Here is a 23,140-nt window from a genome sequence, read left to right on the forward strand (position 1 = left end):
ATATTCTAGGTACCATGTTTCACATGAAATTATCTGTTAATTTCCACTATAGTAAGGAAGTACTATTATCCATACTACAGATGAAGATAATGAAGCTTAGAAAGAAGATAGATAGCCTGCTGCACAAGTCTTTACAGATTAGAAGAGGAAGTGGTGTGATATTGGTAGAAATATAACCAAGCAATTCAATCTGAAGGAGAGTTCATGTGAATAGTCAGTAGCTGGCAAAATACCAGGAGGTGCTCAATCTTTTGATAAGATCCTGTAGCAAGAGGATTCAGTAAAATGTCCATAGCAGAGTTCCTAAAAAATTTTCTGCAATATGTACTTGTTGGTAGGACCCTAACCACAGTTAAACGCAACTATCAATCATCTTCATGACCCTGTGACAGATGAATCCTTCTGGAGAAAAGAATCAACTCCCACAATAGAAAATTAAAATTGACATGTTCTTTAATTTGTTTTCAGTGTTGGGGATGAACCAAGGGCCTTATGCATGGTGGGTATGTACTTTATCAATGAGCTAAATCCCAAGCCCTGAACATGCTTTCAACTGATTCCTTTGGATGAAAGGAGAAGGAAAAAAATCTGTATTTGTATGAATTACCCAGTTTTTCAAATACTAAAGGGTTTTAATATCTAAGGATTGCCATTTATGTGCAAGAGCTTCTCTAGCATACATATCAATAGCTAATGCAAAAAGTGCTAAGATTTTAAGGTTTTAAATCTGAGATGGGAAATAAATTTCATAAAGGTGATTAACTTGAATCAAATGGTAGTAGTTTCCTAGAGCACTGAGAAGGCTTTCTTCTAAGACCCTGTCTCTGAAAAGCATGCTGTGTTCCATTTTCAGTCTTTCCCATAGGCAAGAACACAGGGCAAGGGGCAGCAGCACCATTGTCCCAGATAAGAATCTTGCAGTAGACAGCAATATTATTCTTCTCCTGTCCACACATTTTTTTCCTGCGTAACCTGAAATTCTTTTTACTTAGTCATGCTTGTCTAAAAGAGTTAAATTAAAATATTCATTTAGGTAAAGGGGTTACAACTTTCCATATGCCCATATTTCAGGTTGACTCAGCCAACCATTCATATTTGAACATAATTTAATTAAATCACACCACTTTCTTTCCAAATAGATGAGATCACTCAACCTTAAGAAATGGGTATTGTGATGAATACACAAGAGGATAGGAGAAGTGAGTTTGAATTAGAGGCACCATATGAAGGAAGCAAGGCATGAAAAAAAAATTTTTTTTTAAAGATCTTAGGGGTGGAGAAAAGGGATACCAGGAAAGGAGAAAATAGCCCTGAAAGAAAGCCAAAAAATAGCAAAGGGAAGACTTACATGCTTGGAAATTCTTCCTACTACAAACATACCCTATTTATTGTCACCATACAGTGCTAATTATAATGCTACTTTTCTCAGAAATATTTTCCTAAGTGGTATATACTTAAATCTACTAGATTATTTTTCCCCAAGCTGAGTACTAAAATATAGTCTCAGCCAATGAGAGAACAGACAACATTCTATACAGTCAATAAGTATTATTAATTTATAATGCCAAAATTTTTCTCTGCCAGTGACGACCATATAATATTTTCCTGTGTTGAATAGCTATTGTCCTACTCTGCTAGTGTTTCTCTTTCTATTGTTTATTTTGTGCTTGAACTACAATGACTATGAGAGAGAATTAAGTATGTGTTAGACTCATAGCTATGAGTATCATTCTAGATGCTCAGATGCAAGTATAAAGGCAGTTTGAGGGAAGTTTTAAGGAAATGGGGGGAAAACCAGCAGGTAAGCAGAAACTGGATTTTATGAAGAGCATCAGACACATCACTGGAGCTTTATGGTTACTATATGAACAATAGGTAGAATAACAGTATAAGTGGAATATGGAAAAACAAACAAAAAAAAAAAAAAAAAAAAACTAGTGCTACCAGCCCAGCAGGATTTCAGGGGATTTGAAAAGAGCAGGAGATGCTATTAATTAATCTGGTTTTTAAGATCATCTGCACTCTCTTTTTAAACCAGTTTTACCACTACTGGTTGAGTAACATTTATCCAAAATGCTTGGGCCAAAACTGTTTTGGATTAAAAACAAAAACAAACCAAAAAAAAAAACCAAACAAACAGGGTTGGGGTTGTGCCTTAATGACAGAGGCACTGGGTTTGAGCCTCAGCACCACATAAAAATAAACAAACAAAATAAAGACATTGTGTCCATGTATAACTAAAAATATATAAAAAATTGAGAACATTTACAAATTCATAATGAGAAATCCTGGAGATGGGACACAAATCTAAACCTCAAAATGTAATATTTTTAGTGTACCTACAATTTTATTGCAGTCTGTCACATGAAGTCAGATGTGGAATTTTCTACTTGTGGCACTGTTTGAGTACTCAAATAGTTTTGGATTTTAAAGCATTTTGTAATTTCAGATTAAGGATACTCATTCTGTACTACTTTTAAAAGTTTTCTCTAATTCTTAACAATTATGCCCATGACTATGACATAAGAGCTATGAAAAAAAGAAATAAACAGAGGGGAGTCTTTAGTTCTAGCTACTCAAGAGGAAGAGGCTGAGACAGGAGGATTGCCTAAGCCCAAGAGTTTGGGGCCAGACTGGGCAAATACCAAATAGCGTTTATCTTATTTATATATAAATGAATGAAAGAAGAATGAGAGGGTCAAAGGATCAAGTTAAGGGAAAACAACTCATTTCACAATTTTGCCTGACGGCTAGGCCTATTGTCAGCCAAAAAATTACTGGCTATCATCTTGGTTCCTAAGGGGGGATATTTTATCCCTGGTGAACAGTCTCTGGAAGGAAGAGGACAGGGAAATTAACACTTATTAAGCTCTTACTTTGTGCTAGGTACTTATTTGTCTCCTTAAATTTTCAATTCTCAAAAGGAACTTTGCTGGTATTGCATCAACTGTTAAGAGAACTATTTCCTCATTATGCAGGATATTGTTTTAATTCTTCTTTGATAACCAAGGGTACCTCAACAGTTAAGACTCCCTCCCTATTTCTTCAGCCTGGATCACACAGAGCAAGGATTCCTGTGGCCAGATGAGAAAGGATAGACAATTTTGGAGTTTAGGTAGCTGTGTTTTTTGTTGTTGTTCTTTTTAGGTATACATGACAGTAGAGTGTATTTTGACATATTATATATACATGGAGTATAACTCATTTTGAAGTGCTATAAGGGGCATTCTAACTTCTACTATGGAGGCAGTCTCCCTCCCTAGTCTCACAGAAATCAGAGAAAACAAAGGGTACTGGTTAGCATTAAGTTAATTGTGTGAGAAATTAAACTAACTATGCATCAATATGGGTTAACAAGCAAACATTACTGGGGAAGGAAGAAGGTGATGATGGTTAATCTTCTGGTATAGATCAATTTAGTGGGACAAATTTTCTTCTATTTTATGAGATACATAAAATACTCACTTTAGATGGGTGAAGACCGGAAAGGATTGAACCTTTAGAAAGTCAGAAGGAAGGAAAACAGCATTAAAGTTCCAGAGGATGGAAGACAAGGGGATCTAAGATATGGATGGGAGAAGCAGATTTTGGGGCAAAGACCAAAGGGAAACAGGAAAGATGAGGTATGGATAAAGGAAAAATCCAATCAAAACAAAATAACTCTACCAGAAATAGAAACCTAGGAGATCTATTCAGGAGACATTCCATTGACTATCTCAATATATCAAGAAGGACTAGGTAAAGATATTTTATATTCCAGAGAAGGCGGGCTATCCTTTATGTTTATCCTTTTAGGCAAACCAATTTAATTACCTCTAACATATCTCATCACCCTGCCCCTAACTTTGGCTTCTGTTTATACCATTTCCCATGAGAATGCTTTCACCCCAATATTAAGACTTACTTCTCAAAAACTCTTTATCTATTCTTCAAACCTCAAGTTAAGTTTCATGTCTTCTGTGAATTTTCATTTTCTTACACAGGTTATACCTACTTCTAAAATTTTAGTTAAATTGTCATCAAAGGTTAAAGGGTCAGGGCTGAGGTTGTGGCTCAGCAGTAGAGCACTCACTTAGCATGTTCAAAGGTCTGGGTTCGATCCTTAGCACCACATTAAAAAAAATAAAATAAAGGTATAGTGTCCAACTAAAACTAAAAGAAGGTTAAAGGGTCAAAGATTGCTACTAGGCTTATAACTGAAAAGCAACAGTACCCCACACTCTTGGTACCCTTTCAACTCTTTTTTGTAGTTCCCTCTGATATTTACCTCTATGTGATAAATAACAACTTAATAGTACTTTCTCATTAATTTCAGATATTACTTTTAGACATACTATTATGTAGATGACTTAGCATTCCTATTGCCAATTTTGGTTAAGTCCATTAGTCTTTGCAATTCGTGTGTCTATTTAAACATTGCTCATTGATGAGGTACTTTAGTTACATTTCTTATTTTTCCAGTGTACAACTTTTGCTCTTCTCTTATAGTTGCTTTGTTTTAAAACTTGTTTTCTTTTTTTAAAAAAGAGAATATTTTTAATATTTATTTAATTTTTTTAAAAAGTTTTTGGCAGACACAACATCTTTGTATGTGCTGCTGAGGATCGAACCCGGGCTGCACGCATGCCAGGCGAGTGCGCTACCGCTTGAGCCACATCCCCAGCCCCAAAACTTGTTTTCTTTTTATCTCTCAGAATTTTCCCACCCTGCAACAGCCTCTCCAGCGAATTTTCAATATTCCAATCTACTGGAGAATTCATCACTTCTATACTAGTACAACCCCCACCCCCAGCTCTGGAGGACAGCATTGCTGGAGCCATCTGTCTGTCTGCTACAATTTGAATTGAGTACTCTCTGAGCCTACTGAATGAACTAGTCTTCTGAAGCCTCCTTTATTCATCAGGCTTGTAGTGTTGGATCCTTTGTTTCCTGAATACCACATCTCATTTTTTTTCTTAGTTAACAACTCTCCAGTGTGGTGGAGCCCTTTTTCTAGCAACTTCCTAAAATAGGTGATGTCTGAAAATATCTTAGTTAATAATCAATCATTTTCACTAAGCATTTTAAAGGCATTATTGTTTTCTAACTTCAATATTGAAAAATCTAATAATATTCTTATATTCAATCCTTTTTTTTTAAAGAAAGAGAGAAAGAATTTTAATATTTATTTTTTAGTATTTGGCGGACACAACATCTTTGTTTGTATGTGGTGCTGAGGATCGAACCTGGGCCGCACGCATGCCAGGCGAGCGCGCTACCGCTTGAGCCACATCCCCAGCCCTCAATCCTTTATATATGATTTTTAAAAATCTGTAAAACTTTTAGGGCCTTCCCTTTATTCCTGGTGTTTTTTACCTTTATTTTGTTTATTTATTTCCATATACCTTGTTTTGGAATTCCTCTTTGTTAAATAGGAGATTGCTCTTTCTTTTTTTCTTAATCTCTCTGTCATACTATTTATTTTGGGAGAGTTTTCCTCTACTGTAGCTTCTAAATATTCTACTAAAATGTAAAACATTCCTATAACGTTTAATTTCTAAAAGTATATTTTTATGATTTTTAAAAAGAAATAGCAAACCTTCTATTTTAAGGAATCAATTCAAACACATTAGCTTTTCATTTTTCTTTATCTTGTATTGTCTATTCCTCTAAAATTACTCTTTCATGTTGGAAGCCTTCCTCAAACATCTGATATTTGGCTTTTTCAGAGTAAAGCACTGCACACTTACAGTCTTAGCTACTTGAGAGGCTGAGGCAGGCTAGCTCAATCCCAGGAGTACCTGGCCAGCCTGGGAACATAGTGAGACCTCCACCTCAAAAAAAGAAAAAGAAAAAAAGGCAGGGGGAGAAAGGGAAGGTGAATGTTTGTGTGTCAGGCAGTAGAAATGGCTTGGATGTTCTGGGCCTGGTCAACTGGAAAGCTTTCTTGTAGGTTTATCAGCCAAGTAGGAAGTCTTTACAAATTTCTTCAGGTAAGGTCACCCCACTCTCCTGCCAGGAAGACATGGACCTGTGGGTAGAGTGGGGCTCTATCACCATTCAGTAGTAGGATTTACTTGACCTCCCTGTTTCTAGCCCAGTGCCTCACCATAGCTCCTACTGTGCCTGAGATCCCCAAGTCTAGAGCCTCTCTGGTTTTCTTTATAACTTTTTTGTTGTTGCTGTTTTGTGGTATTGGGGAATAAACTATGGGGTACTCTACCACCGAGTTATACCTCTAGCCTTTTTTTTTTTTTTTTATTTTGAGAAAAGGTCTCACTAAGTTTCCCAGGATGGTCTCAAACTTGCAATCCTCCTGCCTCACCTTCCATGGTAGCAGAGATTACAGGTATGTGCTACCATGCCCAGCTCCATCTACTTTTCATATTATATCTTGTTCAAGTTATAGAAATTTTCTGATTTCAAAGATTAGGTTTATGTTTCTTTTTCACCTTTTTGTTTTGGGTGATAACTTCCCAGAGAAGAGGACCAAAACAGCATTATTTTGTCATTTTAAAATTACAAGTTTCCTTATATGCTTTTGTGCCTCTAACAAGGTAGCAGAATACCTGGCACTGAATATATATTAAGTACTTGGTTAATCAATGACTAGAATTGGTTACATAAAGACTAATGTGCTGTAAGAAAAACACTCCAAAATGCAATTATGCAAACAAGGTGGCTATTTGTCTTTCTCAAAGAGTGGTTCATAGGTAAGTGGGTAGTTTAGGGTGAAGAGGTGTCACTAGATAATTAGATTATTAAGGGACTCTCGTCTCTTCTCTCATGTTTTTACTCTGTTCTCTCGACTGTCTTGTCTTGGTCAAAACTGGCTTATCATCACTACCTTGCATTCTAGCCCATGGAAAAGGGATCAACCAATCTACAAGAACACCCACCAGTTGACAAGTTCCCTATTATATTTATTATCTCTCAGTTTCTGTGGGCTAGGAATCTGGGCCAATGACCATATGAGCTTGAAAACAGCTCTTTCCCCAGTCAAGTTTTAGATGAGGCTCTATCCTTGGCCAGCATCTTGACTGCAGTCTAGGAGAGTCTCTGAGCCAAAAGATCTAGTTATGCTATGCCTAGATTTCTTGCCCACAGAAACTGAGATAATAAATATGTATAGTTTTAAATAGGGCCCTAAGTTTGAGTAATTTCTTTTTTCAGCATTGGGGACTGAACCCAGAGATTGTAGCTCTACTATTTTTTATTCTTTGAGATGGGGTAATTGCCCAGGCTGGCATGGAATTTGCAAATTGCTGGGGTTATAGGCATATGCTACCATACTTACCATAATCAGCTAGTTTGAAATAATGTAATTCACTAAATAGATAACTAATACAACATTTCAACTTTCATCATGTAAATTATTAGTTGACAAAACTTCTGATTGTGTATCAGAGGCAAGAACAGTTTAAAAGTATAAGATTAATATACATTTTGACAATATTTTATATTTAATACCATTAAAGTAATATTAAATACTAGGGCTTTATCTGATACCAAACCCTAATTTTTAAAATCTGGAATGATCTGCCGAACAACTTTATCCAAGTTACTAGTAATATGTTTGTCCTGTACCTTTCTACCTATCTCTAGAATGCATTTTTTTTCTTCCACAGGTTTAAGAGCTACTAATGCCATAAAAAAATACAAGCCATATAATAAAGCCATATAATAATGCTTTAATTTTAGCCTAGAGAGAATAGAAGGTTTGGAGGTTTCCCTTCCAAAGGAATATTTAAAAAAAGAAACAAGGCAGTTGAAATCAGGAAAATCAATATTAACACTGACTGTTTTTACACCTGCTTACACGTAAATACATACTATAGACCATTGAAATAAAACGCCTCAAATGGTTTGGGAGTGGGTAGAAATCTAGACCAAATTTGAAGGTAGCCCCAGGCACAAGGCCTCATGTATGGGTCCCTATGGTAGCTAAAATAAACCCATACTTTCATTTAATTATAAAATACTTAATAGCAATGGGGTACTACAAACAAGGAATAAGTCAGACTAGGTCACTGCAGCTCACAGTTTGGTAGGGAATACAGACAAGTAAATGGGATCTGGTGTGGTATTGCCATTAGGGTATACACAAGCTGGTATAGTGGCACAAAGAAAAATGTCAGAATTGGAAGTGGTAATTGTCTTGGGAAGATGTATCCATTGAAATTATATATAAACTTGGACTTTAAGGATGACTAGGAATTAAATGGAGGGGGTTGGTAAGAAAAAAATATGAAAGAAAGAACATCACCTATGAAAGCCCAGACGCAAAAGAGAAGCTAATGCGTTAGGTGGATGGCCAGAGAGGATGTGGAAAGAAGTATGTAAAGAACTTATAATGCACTGCATGGTCATTCATACTGAAGAGTTTAAACTTTATTTAAAGAAAGCACAAAACTACTCAGGAGTTTTTAAAGCAGAAGAGTAAATTGGTCTCACTCTTCCCTAGATGACATAAGGTCCATGACAATCTGATTTCTGAAAAGTAAACTTTCCCAAATGTTAAAAAGCCTATAGAAACACATAACTGTATATATATGTACATACATACTGGCAATATCCAGATGAAAGACATAGCACAAAATCCTGTTTACAACATAAAATCTACTACAAATTACCTTAATAGGAAATGCATAAGAACTATGTCACAAGCTATGAAATTTTGATAAAAGAATATCAGGATAAGTGTTGTTTCTGGATGTGAAGACTCAACTTTATTATTTTTTTCCATGTTAATCTATAAATTTAATGCAATTCTAACAAAAATCCAAATATATTTTTCAGGGAGTAACTGACAAATTGATTGTAAAGTTTAATCTGGAAAATTAAATGCATAAGACTACAATTTTGAAAAGTAAAACAGTGGGAAGGCTTGCCTTGCCACATATAAAAAAAACTTGATTTCAGACTTCTAAAACTATGAGATAATAAATTTCTGTCACTTAAAGCCACCCGGTTTGTGGTAATTTGTTATGGCGGCCCTAGAATAGTTATATTTGGGGTATAACACAATTTTAAATATGATGAGAGGTATCTCAAAAGAGTGAGAAAAGAATGAATTTTATTTATTCAATAAATAAGGATTAAGAAAGTGGACTATTTAGAAAGAAAAATTAGATTTCTGCCTCATATGAGATACTAAAATTCCAAGTGGATCACAGATCTAAATGCAAAACCCAAGCCAAATCAAACAAACAAACAAAATCCGCAAACAATAAAACCCAAAGATAGTAGTAGATGAAAATGTAAGAGTATATTTTTATAACTGTGGTGCAAAGAAGGATATTCTAACTAAAACATGAAACCAAAAGCCAGATGTGACCATTTAAAAATGAAAACTTCTGTATACATACAATGAAAGACAAAATCAATGTTCAAAAAAAAGGGATAAAATAATTCAAAGGTATTCAACAGATATGGAGTTAATATTCAGAATATATTCAGAGATTATACAGACAAATAAAAAAACAACAAATAACCAAAAAGAAAAATGGGTAAATGATAGAATACATGGGTCAATCAATAATGTGTGGATATTTAATCAAATAATCAACTGAGATACAAATTAAAATGAGAAACTATTATTTATTTAGACTGATGAAATAAATATTTTCTGATAATATCTAGTATTGAATAGGGAATGGTTGAACTAGTACTTATACACTGAAATTTTTACAATCTTTTAAAAGAGCAATTTGGTAAAGTCTTTTGAAATTTATATGTCCATATCCTTAGTTTCACCTCATCTTTTACTAAGAGTACATCTAATCAAACACAAGTTGACAAAAACAAATAGGATAAAATTAGAAAACTAGGTAACCATTTAAAAAGAGATCTATATATACTGTCATAAGAAGATATTGAATGAAAAGACCAAGTTGTGCAACACACGTATTTTCAGAGAAAATGAAGCTCAAATTATTTTGTAAACATAAATAATATTTGTCTTATGTGTATAATAGCAAGATTAACAACTAAGCTGCAGATATGGTTATTTTGTGGGGGAGGTTGGGAACAATTTTTTAATTCATTTATGTAATATTTAACAAGTGTCCATTGTGTACCAGATATTGGCTCTAAGTGCTGGTGATTCAGTAATAAAATGACAAAAAATAAACAGGTGAGGAAATGGCTGATATCTACTTTCTATGTTAAATAATTCTGTAAATTATGATCTTTCTATATATTTATTAATAAATTTATGGTCAGTTTGATATTTAAAATAAGCTATAATGCATTAATAAAAAACTTAACAATATAAAGCAATGTGTTTTATTATTCTCTTAAAAGTCAGTCATGACTTTTTATAAAAGTCACTGACATATTTAAAAATATGTTTTGGGCTGAGTACACGCCTGTAATCCTAGCAATGCAGGAGGCAAAAGCAAGAGGATCAAGTTTAAGTCCAGTCTGTGCATTTTAGCAGAACCCTCTTTCAAATTTAGAAAATTTTTTAAAAGGCTGGTGTAGGGATGGGGTATAGCTCAGTGGCAGAGCGCCTGCTTGCCTAGCATGCAGCAGACCCTGGGTTCAATATCTGGCAACACACACACACACACACACACACACACACACACACACACATCAAAATAAAGAGATGGTTTTAAACATGGGAAAGTGAATTTTTAAAAAAGGTGGTGTGTAGCTCAGTGGTAAAATGCCCCTTGGTTAAATCCACAGTGCCCTCTGACACATGCACAGGTAAATTCAATGTGAGATAGTGACAAGTTTCTAATACTGTAAAATGATTGCTTTGCTCAGTTTAAAAATAAGAATAATTTTGTGGCATCTGATTTGTCTCTATCCCTTGTGATACAATATTCTACTTACGGTTTGTGGATTAATCTCCTCCTCTCCCATAGGTTCATCCATAATTTGCTGTCCATTCTGTGAAAAGCACATCAAGTAGAAAGTTACCAAAACAGATTTCACATCAAAGTTAAATGAAGACAAAAAAAAAAAAAACACTAATTCAGAAATATTTTCTCTATAGTGCTCTAATGAAATAGAACCACCATCTAAGAATGCAGTTGCAAATTTGCCAACAGGTTGTGCTTCAAAAGTTCTTCTGTAAACTAATTATTTGAAATTATAAAAAATATTTTCCCATGAAATAATATAACAAATGATGACTACCTTTCCAGGTGAGCCCTTGAGTTTATTTCAATAGTTAAATGCATTGCAAATGGTCTTAGTTAAGCCTCACCAAAGAGCATTTACAACATTATGTATGGCAAAACACATTCTAAACTCCAACTTTATTAAAAATTAATCAGGGAAACATTGATTATTTCAGAGATAACTAAGCTTAATTTCTACATCAAAATAAATTTCAGATGGATTAAACATTGAAATGTCAAAAAATAAAATTATGTAAGTCTCAGAATATAGGTGAATAATAATCATGGAGTAAGGAGGTTAGAAATAATAAGGAAAAAATGACATCTGAATACATAATACTTTAAAACTTCTTCTGCCAGACCCAAAAAAAGATAAAAGACAAACTGATTACAAAAAATAAAGTAACATATGACAAAGGGTTGATATCCTTGATACATAAAGAGCTTTGTTTAACATACCTGTAAGAAAAAACATGAACCTCAACAGAAATGAACAGGGGAAAAAGTTCATTAGGCCTTAGTACCAATCACAAAAATGCATTTAACCCAAAGATACCTTTTGCCTTTCAAATACATAATGGTTTACAAATAACAGCAACACTCAATGCTAAAGTGGGCATGGAAAAAAAGAACATTCTGGATTAACTACTGGAAAAACTGTGAATCAGCACAACCTTTCAGAAGGGCAATCTATGTCTATTAAAAAAAACAAAATTCTGAAATGTCTCATTGATTCTACTTCTGTTTTTTTTTTTAAATGGACAAGTGCACAAAGATGTATATATACAAGAATGCTCACCATAATTTTTTCCAAAAAGAACTCCAAATTGGAAACCTAAATTCCTAACAATAGAGAACTAGTTAAATATATATTATGGTACATCCATATAATGGAATACTATACAGTCATTAAAAATAATGATAAAGATGTAATTTATTGACATGGAAAGACAGTCACATGTAATAAGTGAAAAAGGAGTTTACAAAACAATATGAATTGTAATGATCCCATTTTAAGCAAATATATACATTCAAATATGCATATATTTGTATGGGGAAAACTCTGGAAGGATATACACCAAAAATGTCAACAGTGGCTATCTGGGTGGTAGAATTTTAGACAATTTAAATTGTTTATTTGTTTTCTTATTTGAATGTTCTAATATGTTTACAATGTCTACAATGAATATGTATTACTTGTGTAATTTTAAAAAAAACAAACAAACAGAAGTCAGGAACACAGGGATTTCTCTCATTCCCTCCCTGGAAAAAAGGAGTAGTCCTTTGACTACTCATTAATTCAACAAGTACAGAAAGATCTAAGCTAACTGTCTTATGAGAATTGTAAACTGGGAAATAAATGCAGCTCACCTATTATTATTCCATTCACCACATGGGGCAGCTTCTCTGAATTTGTCCTCCTCTCTAATCTTCCCATCCCTATTTCCATCTCATACATTCCATCTCATTCATGCTCTGTTCTAAGTACTGATCTGGAGAGAAAGGGTAAATAAAATATGGCCTTCATCCTAGAATGTCTACTGACTTATACAAAGGGTACCCTTCAGTTTTACCCACTCACAGAGGATGTTCCTGGGTTAGTTAATATCTATATAATACTATAAATTTAGCACAAAAATGGTGCTAATGTGCAGGAAAATTGGGGAGGCAGGTAGAACATCTTTAGTTTCCTAAGACATTTTCAGAGGCTACAATATTGCCCATTTCTATGGTAAACACATCCAACTGTCTCAAGGATACTATTTTCTCCTAAAAGCTACTACTTTTTACTTGACTGGCTACTGATTGTCTTTATCCTAACACCCCAAAGAAACCTTAAACTAGCTCTTAAGAACTCTGTTTCTGGAGTCAAACACATACATTTACAATCCTGTTGTTACTACTAATCACGAAGCCTTGGACAGCTTAATCTAAGCTCTAATGAAGATTTTTAAAGTTTCATCTTCAGAGAGTTGTTGTGGAAGATTAAATGAGATAAAATATATATAACCCTAAGCATAATACCTGGCATTTAGTAATCAATGTTATTTTTATTATGTCCAAAATTCAATCACCTTACCTATGGCCCACCAACTTGCCCCCTCTCCTATATTTGCTATCTAAATGAGTGGCACCATCACTCATCTAGTAGCTCAAACTACATTTTCTCATTAATTGTAAATCATTATCCTCTATAACACAAATCTGCTCAATGTCTGTTCATTATTTGGGTTTTTTTTTTTTTGTAATACTTGGTCTAACTTGAACTGCACTTACATTTTCCTAATTTCCAAAATTTTATTTTGGAAATAAAATTTGACAACCATCTGCTCCTTGTAATTTTCAATGTATTCATAACAAGTATCACAATTTATAACTTCATTTTAAAGCAAACCAATACAGTAGAAACAGCACTGAATTTCGAATTGGTAGATCAGAGGTAGAACCAGAGATCTGCCACTTACAAACTTTGAGATTTGAGACTTTTCTCTTAGCCTATTACTGTATCTGTTCAAAATGGAGATGTTTTCCCTATCTACCCAAAGATTTATTTATTGAGTCAAAACTGAAATAACTCATAAGAAAGCATTTGATAAAGAGCTGTACCAATGCAAATTACTATTAAGGTAGTTTCAGGAAGATAAAATAATACTCCATCAAGTCCTTTTGATTTTGAAATTAAAATACTTAGGACTGGTAAAGGATCTCAAATGTCTTCTGTTTTAACTACACATCATGTGCTTTAATTCTTTTTACCTTGTTATCGCCTATGTTTGAATACCACCAGGATAAGAATGCAGGCTCATCAGGCAGTCTTTTACATTATCTCAGAAAAAGCACTGCTAGTAACTTTCCTCAGCCACAAATACACTTTAAAAGGATTACTAACAAATGGTTAACAAATGAAGAACTTGTCTGTAGGCTATCTGCAAATTCACAGGAAGTAAATCTACAACTATGACCATAAATTACTCTGAATCTCAGTTTTCCTAGATAACTCAAGTTTCCTCAAGTCTGTCTTTGTTATTAGTTCTTTTAGATAAGACTTGTCACCCTCCTCTTTTCTGAGTAAATGCCAATTCATCTTAAAGAATGGTATATGGAATTAACATTCCAACCTTAGTAAGACCAATGCAGAGTAAAGGGCATAACACCTCCCTTGTCCTAGATAATACACTTATATAAATGCAATTCACATCTTTTGGTATCTGAACAACACACTTTTGACTCTCAGTGAGTTTTCTGTAGATTAAATACTTATTTTCTTTACTTATACTCAACTAAGCCCCGCATCTTCTATCCCTACCTGTTATTACTTCCATGAATACAACTTTAATTTTATTCTTGATTCATCTTTTCCACCTCTGACCCATTGCTACAGTTTCTAGAGATTATATTCTAAATTTGTCAATCAGCCTTGTCACTATTTTTAGCTTCATGTCATCCACAAATTTCCAATATACTTTCTTAACTACCCAGCTAACTAACAGTATAAACAAAGCAATCTAATAAAAAAAATTAAGTGAGACATGATCTAAAAGGTATTCTATTCTCTACCGTTTGCAAAAGTATGGATTTCCTTTCTAAGTTTAGCAAAGATTCAAAATTTTGAACAATTTGCCAGGTACAGTGTCACATGCCTGTAATCCCAGCAACTCAGGAGGCTGAAGCAGGAGGATCCCAAATAACTTAGTAAGACCCTGTCTCAAAATAAAAACTAAAAAGGGCTAGGGATATAACTCAGTGGTAAAACACCCCTGGGTTTAAGCCCCGGTACCAAAAAATTTAGGAGAATTAAGTTTTGGCCGCGCCCAGGGGCACATGCCTATAATCCCAGCGGCTCAGGAGGCTGAGGCAGGAGGATCGCAAGTTCAAAGCCAGCCTCAGCAAAAGTGAGGCACTAAGCAACTCAGTGAGACCCTGTCTCTAAATAAAATACAAAATAGGGCTGGGGATGTGGCTCAGTGGACCAGTGCCCCCGAGTTCAATCCCCAGTCCCCAAATAAATAAATATAATTTGAATGACTTAATTTTTAAAGTAGGAAAATATGAAAGTTGATATTATAATACATATTTGAAAAACTTTACAAAGCTTTTTCTACCAAAAGCATCTCCATTACAATGAAACTTTTCTATCTTTGAAACAAGAATTCAAATGTTATCTATTAGAAATGTGCATAAATTTACTTCTACAGTTGAAAAGTTTACATTTTCTTTTTGAAAAAATGACCCAGTTTTCATTAGCAATTAGGTTCTATGGGTTAGCAGAGTCTGACTCAATACTGTATATTCTATAGTTCCCAAAGCTCAAGGAACAGTACTTATTAAACAGGAAAATGTATTTCTCTAAAGAAGCAACAAATAGATAAAAACATGTGTTCTAAAGATGTGTTTACTGGATGTAAACCTTAGCTCTGTCACTTACTGGTGTAGTACTTGAACTTGGATAAGTTACTTAACATTTCGAGCCTATTTTTTCATTCATAAGATGCATATAATGTTTATCTCACAGGGATATTGTAAAGGATCCACCAGACAGAGACGCTCAGTAAATGCTACTTCTCTTCCCTATTTGCCTCAAATGGCTGTGTAATGTTTACATTTCTCAGATAACTTCTAAAGATGTAAAGCAATGAAGAAGTATAGGAAAGATGCCTGTTTTACCACTTACTACAGTCAATTTCCTGCCAATTAGGGTGGAAACAATCTTTAATATGTGTGCTATATTTCTATACAATGTGACTAAAGAATGAGTATGGACCAAAAAACAGTTTAAAAGTGAGGCAAATGTATTTATCCTCTCTCATCCCACCACGTCGTCTCCTAGCCAAAAAAACTGGAGCCTGGCAGATTGTATGTATGCAAATATTATATGAAATACTGAAAAAGGTTAGGAAATGCTAATCATGCTTTATTTTGTTAGTCTGAAATGTGTAAAAAGTCACAAATTGGAATAACCTACAATATGGGTCTCATCAGAACAAATCAGATAAAGGAAACTGCTTGAGTTTCAGCAGGAATTACTTTCAAAACAACCTTCAATATTGTATAAAATTATCACTTAAGATCATCTTCCAGGTTTAGAAAAGAATAGTTTAATCAGTAATTCTGAACCAAGGTTTCAGGACTTCTAGAGCATTTCCTAGGTGTTTTTCAGGGAAATGCTGACATGTTAAAAAGAATATTTCCTTAATTTAAAAAAATTCATTTTAAGAAACCCTATTAAGCAGATTGTTTTGCTGTAATGGCACGTTACCATGCACATTCCCAGGCTATTGTGACATCTCTGAAGAATATAAGTTAAAAAATTCTTCAAGTCCAGCAGATCATCATGTACAAGTATACTAGGACTGAATAAATGATCAGATTGATAAAATACAACCTTGACCTTTTTTAAGACATATCAACTACTGACATTCTCTTACCTATAAATGAAATGTACATATGAACACTGGCAGAAAAGGATACCTGACAAAGAAAAAACAGTCTGAAATAATAGGAAGGGAAGAAGAAAAGAAAGGGTCCAGAGCCATAGTGTACTTATATGGAGACCCAGGTTGTAGGAACAAGCAAGGACCACACTTTTTTTTTTTTAAACCACCCTCAAGTTTCCACAAGTATTATCTGCCTTCCCAAACTTCCTGATATCAGCAGAGGTTTCCTGCCCAAAGCTTATGTAACAGGTGTTTCATCATGAAGGTGCCGAATATGAGGCATTAAAAACCTCCCTCCAACTTTGGTTAAGATAACATCACATTGTTCAGAATCCAAAGAATCTTCTATGCAATCACATTGAAACAATAAGAAACAAGCATTTTATATTCTTAATAAGGAATGTATATAATCCTTACCAACGTGACAGGATTAAGAATCAGCTCCTCATTTATCCTAAGGAAATATCAGAGATGTGCATAAAGACTTATGTACAGTGATATTCATCATACTCATTATACTGAAAAATAGAAAACAATCTAAATGACCAACAGGGGACTGGTTAAATAAATCATAATACATCTATTAATATGTAGGAATACTATTAAATGGTTAAAATTAGGGCCTCAAAGAAAAATTAATGATGCAAAAATATGTTTGCAATATATTAAATTAAAAAGGATACGAAACTATCAGTATGACCCCAGTTTGCATCCTCCCTCCCAGCGTGGGTGCATGTCATTGGCAAAACATAAAATCTTATCAGTAGTTACCTGGGCCATAGGATTTTCTTCTTTGTACTGTCTTTTCAAAATTATATACACTTATTATGTATTTTTATACAGAAAAAAAAAACAATAAATGTAATTAGAAAAATCAGTTTTATTTCTAGTTATGGTGCCCTTATACCTGCTTTATTATTCCTCTAGCTACCAAAGACCTGTTAGTACCCAAGATTTTTCTATTTCCTAGACTAGGGTAGAAATGACCTCTGGTTATATCTACATTTCTAAGTTTATGAGGACCCTTTCAGAAGCTTTTATTTATTTTCTCTGGTCCTGTGGTTGTGGCCTCAGAAAATAAGCTTTAGGCAGGCCTGAATCCACTTCATGTTTTTTAAAGTGTACCCCTAAGGGGAATTCTGCTTATGACACAAGACATGTTGAGATAAGAATAAAGAAATGAAAACACAGTAGCCAAAATTAAGTTTGTATCATGAATAGCAAGTATTAGAACTGACACTGCAGAAAAACAGAATCCATCACAGAGGACAAATTTGAGTAAATGAAAAAAACAAAAGAAAAAAGTAAAAAAAAAAAAGATTTTAAAACTATGGAAGACAAGACAGAAAAATAATCTATGAACAACAGATGTTCCTAAAAAATACAAAACAGAGCAATTTAATTAATCAAAAGTACAAGAAAATTTTCCAGTTCTGAAAAAAATACCTGAGACTGGAGACTGAGAAGGTTCAACAGAGATCATCAACACCAAGACATGTCCTGGCAAATGTTTTTAAATTTCAAGGATAAAGATATAATCCTACAAGCATACAAGCAGAAAAAAATAGGTTATTTCAAAGGAACTAGAATCAGGTTGACCTCAGCTTTCTCCTCTGCAACAATAAACTGCCAGAAGACAATGAAGTAATGACCTATAGGGAGTTGAAAGGGAAAAGTTAAGACCTAAGAATTTTATACCTCACCCTAGTTTTTCATGTACAAAGGTCACAGGAAATTATTCTTAGATTTGCAAAGTCTTATAAAATTTCATCATCCTGATAGTATCTTTTTAAAACAAATTGTTCGAAGGTACATCTTAGACCATCAAAAGAGAATCAAAAAATAGTTCAAGAATATTTGAGGCGGGAAAGAACTATTGAAGTATACTGACACCAACTTAAAAATAACTGAATTAATAATTAGTTCTACTAAAAGAAAGGGTAAATAATGAATAAAAATTGATAAGTATATAAACAATATAAAAGAGAAAAGCACCTCAGGCTAAATTAATGTGGACTTAAAAGAGGTAATAGGAGAAGCAAAGACTCTAAATACTCCATCTTTCCTACAAGGATATTTAACAACTATTTTTAGTAATTATCTAATAAATTTTAGAATATTTTGAAAAAACACACAATAATAAAAAATAGACATCGTTACAGTCCAAATCACTAAAGAAGATAATAAATGGCAAATACCATTAACAGTCCTTTATGCAGACATCGAGTTCAACCCTAAGAACATGAGGTGAGTATAATTACCCCTACTTTGCAGTTGAGGAAAGCAAGGATCAGCAAAGTTACTGATTGGCAAAAGCAGAATTCACACCCAGATCTTTCTAGCTATATAATTTATTTTTCTATATTTCACAACCTCCTCAAACAAAATAATCCATATGGCAGAAGAAAAAAAAAACACAAGAAACAAAATGACAGAACTCATTCCAAAAGTAATAATATAAGAAATGTAAAGAGTCACTTAATGACATTTTATTCAGCCTTAAAGAAAAGTAAAATTATGTCATTTGGAGGAAACTGGATGGAACTTGACATTATGGTAAGCAAAACAGTTCAAACTTAGAAGTTGAAAGGTCATGTGTTTTCTCTACGTGGAAGTTAGAAGTGAAAAAGGAAAAGAAAGGTGGGGGGAAGGTCTTATGAAAATCATGAAATCGTGAAAATTATGAGATCAGTAGAGAGAGGGACTAGGTGGTGAGAGGATGCTGGGGAATGTTATTGGTCAAATTATATTGTTAAATTGTATTCATATAAGAATATATAATAATAAATTCAGCCATTATGTACAACTTTAATGTGCCATTAAAATGTGGAAAAGAGTGACTTACTAGGTATTTGATGCTACTACAGAATTATTGATATTTTTATGAGTGATAAGAGTAAGGTAGGTATATATTTTTAAGTCATTATTTTTAAGAAGTATAAATGCAAATATTTACATCTGAATTGGTGTTTCTAGGATTAACTTCAAAATAATCCTCTGGAACAGGAGAGGAAAAGGTTGTGGGGTGGGTTGGAAAGGCTAAGTAGAAACGAAATGACAGGGTAGGAGTTGGGTTATGGATACAGGGTAATTCATTACACTACTTATTACTCTGCATTGAAAAATGTTTCACAAAAAAATCTTGGATTTTCCTTGCATGCACAAGGCCCTGGGTTCAATCCCCAGCACCACACACACAAAAAAAATCTTGGATATTATTTTTAATTAAAGTAATCCCTCCAAAACAGGTAAGTATAGAGACACGTAAAGAAAAAGAAAGCAAGTGTTTGTAACATTAACACCGAAAACAAAATGTAAGGCAAAAACCTTATGCTGATTAAAATGGTCATTTTATTTGGACTAAAGATATAATCAGTATTGAATATACATAGTAATCGTAATTGGTATAATTTACTGAGCTCTTACCCACCAGGTAAATGCTAAACACTATTAATTATCTTTGATGCTTCTAAAAACTTTTAATCACCAATTTTAAAATGAGGAAATTAAGCCAAGATGAGTATATCAATATTTTAAAGTACTGTATTCCCAGCCCCTAGCAAAATTTCTGCCATGCAATAGGTACACAATAAATATTTGTTGCATACACAAAAAGTCTAATATTCTGTGCAAAGTGAAGAACACATTCCACCACAAAATCTAAAACTCCTAATCACATAAAAATCTTTTAATGATGACTTTTCATAGTAAGAATACAGACGCTTATTTCCTTCTGTGTATATTTCTCTATTTTTTCAGATTTTGTACCATTAGCATGTGTTATTTTTTTTTTAAACACAAAGTCATCAAAAAGAGCAAGTGCATAATAGCACAGAACATTTAACCAGACTTGACAAACCACAAAACACAAAAGCAGATGCTTTGGGACTATAACATGAAATCAATGGAAACATAGTGGATGGGAAAATTTTAGCACACTAATACCAACTAGCAAAGTAAACAAAATAAGGACAAAGCATTTGAAATAATTTGTATTAGGATAGGTAGAACAATTTTTTTTTCTTGTACTGGGGACTGAGCTTAATGGTGCTTCGCCATTAAGATACATCTCCAGCCCTTTTAATTTTTTGAGACAGGGTCTCATTAAATTGTTGAAGCTGGTGATCCTTCTGCCTCAGCCTATTGAGCCACTAGGATTATAGGCATGTGCCACTGTGCCCTGTCTAGGATAGGCAGATGATTAATTTCATTATATAAAAAGACTATGGGCTCTTTTCAAGCATTTACGAAAAGTTATAAAAACTGACCATGTTCTAGGTCTTCAAGTAAATCTAAAATTCTTAAAAGCATGACATTTTCTGATTGTTATAAAAAAAATTGGTTAAAGAAACAAACTAAAGCACTCAGTCAGAAATTAATATTCTTCTAAATAACTACTGTATCAAGAAGTAAATAATAACAGCTATCATTTATTCACTTCCTATTTTGTCCAAACTACAGAGCTAGCTGTATTATGCATATTCTTTCATTTAATTCCAATTAATCATTAATAAACAATTAGGTATACTGTTATGTAAATAAAAAGGTTACTAATTTGTCCAAGATCACAGAGCTTTTAGGTTTGAATATAATTGAACCCAAGTCTGAATACAAAAGCTACTATTTTCTGTACTTAGAAATGTATTACTGCTTCAATTCATGTACAAACATCTAACTATGCTCATTTATCTGTATTCATACAGTAAAATTTTGTAAAAAAAAAAAAAGTAGAGAAAACTGGAGTTCTTTAACAAGCATATTTTAAAGTGTCCATTATTTAAATACACTAGTCTAAGAAGGTTATAGTTCATTTTTCTATCATTAATCAGAAATATTAATAATGATATTAATAATAGATAGTAAAAAATGATTCCATTAAATATATCCATTCTCAGTAGGGTAATGAAGAAAACAAAATTAGATCAATTAAAATAAGGAATATAAGGTAAATACTAGATTTACTTCTAGAAACCAGTATGACCTTGGAAAAGTCACTTTTTGATGGTACTTATCTACAGTCCATAAGAGTTGTATGAAACCTTGACCTACATGGATTTCAAAAGTTGGCCACCAAGTGTGGGCAAGGCTCTGAGGTGTGGTTTCTTCATCCATAAAATATGTGGCTGAGAATTCTTCCAGCTTGAAAATAATTAAAATTTTAGATTATTTAAGATTTTGTGGGGTTTTACACCTAAAGAAATCACTGATTTTATATTTAAGGAATTTTTATATTTCTGCTTCCCTTTTGTTTGCATTCAAAATAGTTTTTTATATAACCATCAGTGGTGTGTTCATTCCCTAGTGTAAACAAAGATAATGTCACTTAATGTTGTCACCTAAAAGAAAAATGCTAAATATAAAATACTCTTTTTCTGTGCAGATTAAGGAATCTAACAATTTTGTAATTCAATTTCCACCATCCAACTTTATTTTAGTAAAGCATCAACTTTAAAAAAAACTCTTGCCTCTCCAATACCTTCAGACACTACCTCTTTAGTACAAAATGGTAGTATTTCCCAAACCTGCCTGATGATCAGAATTACTTCAGATTCCTATTAAATTGCACAGGGATGGGGGACAGAGTTCAGTGGAGAGGTCTTCCTTAGCCTGCATTCAAGGTCCCCAGCACTGTGGCCTTTCCCCAGATGGAAACTGAATCAGAATTTCCAGAAGCCCCAAGGCTTAGTAGCTTATTTTTCAAACAGGTACCTTAGATGACTCTTATGACAAATCTGGGAAATCAGTGTAGTGAAATGATTATGGGCTTTGGAAGCTGACAAACAAGTTTCCAAACCTGGCCTTTTTGTCCTTTCATAGGTGTGACTTTGGGCAAGTGATTTGATGTGAATCAGTTTTCTTATCTGTAAGAATCAGATACTTGTTTTGCCAAAGGCTGTGGTCAATTCAGTATGTTTAGCCATACTGGGTGTTCAGAATGTATCCGCTTTTCTTTCTTTCTGCTCATCTTGCCAGGGGAAATGACAAATCCTTATATTTGAGGGTATTTTGAGGAACCCCTTGCTCTAACTGGCCCACTTACATTTCTTAGGAACAAACCTAATGATTTCTTTAGGCCAATTTCCAGAGGATCAATGAAGCCTTTCCATCCAAATCAGATGAACCATCATGCTGGCTTCAAAGTCCATGTTCTTATTTTGCTATGACTATGGCAAAACCACCATGACCTCTTTTTACATCTATAAAACAAGTGATGCTTAAATGTCTACTGCATCGAATCCAATATACACTGTTGATGATACAACTGTTAACTGTTAATAATCACTTAAAATAATTCAACTTATACAAAGCTTTACAAACATCCTTATATACAAAAAGACAGCATTTAATAGCTTACAAGTAAGTGAAATGAGACAGTGGGACTTGCTCAAATACACAATAAATCAGACTCTACTTAACAGTATTTGTGTGGTATGATCTATATTTCAATATAAAGAGTTTTAAATTCTGAGGTGAATTTACTAAGAAATAATCCAATTAACTATATAAAATCACTCTAGATATAAATACAATCTTGGCTTATAAAGCTAATAAGACTTCTTTCTGAAAAGATAACCACAAATTATAGTTGTA

General features: G+C 33.5%; 1 protein-coding gene across 4 annotated transcripts in view; it reads right to left on the reverse strand.

Annotated features, from left to right (window-relative positions):
• The window catches only part of Rps6ka3 (ribosomal protein S6 kinase A3), a 115,040-nt gene that overhangs the window by 74,906 nt on the left and 16,994 nt on the right, over positions 1 to 23,140 (reverse strand). For 2 of the 4 annotated variants that reach the window (XM_077107680.1, XM_077107678.1), the window contains exon 2: positions 10,825 to 10,881. In XM_077107680.1, coding sequence (XP_076963795.1) covers positions 10,825 to 10,866 — 42 coding nt within the window. In that variant the 5' untranslated portion in view covers positions 10,867 to 10,881. Of the gene's footprint in view, positions 1 to 10,824; positions 10,882 to 16,966; positions 17,055 to 17,995; positions 18,090 to 23,140 lie in introns of those variants that run through there. The other 2 variants (XM_077107679.1, XM_077107681.1) reach the window with 2 other exon arrangements.

The sequence above is a fragment of the Callospermophilus lateralis genome, chromosome X (assembly GCF_048772815.1).
Source record: "Callospermophilus lateralis isolate mCalLat2 chromosome X, mCalLat2.hap1, whole genome shotgun sequence".
Classification (NCBI taxonomy): Eukaryota; Metazoa; Chordata; class Mammalia; order Rodentia; family Sciuridae; genus Callospermophilus; species Callospermophilus lateralis.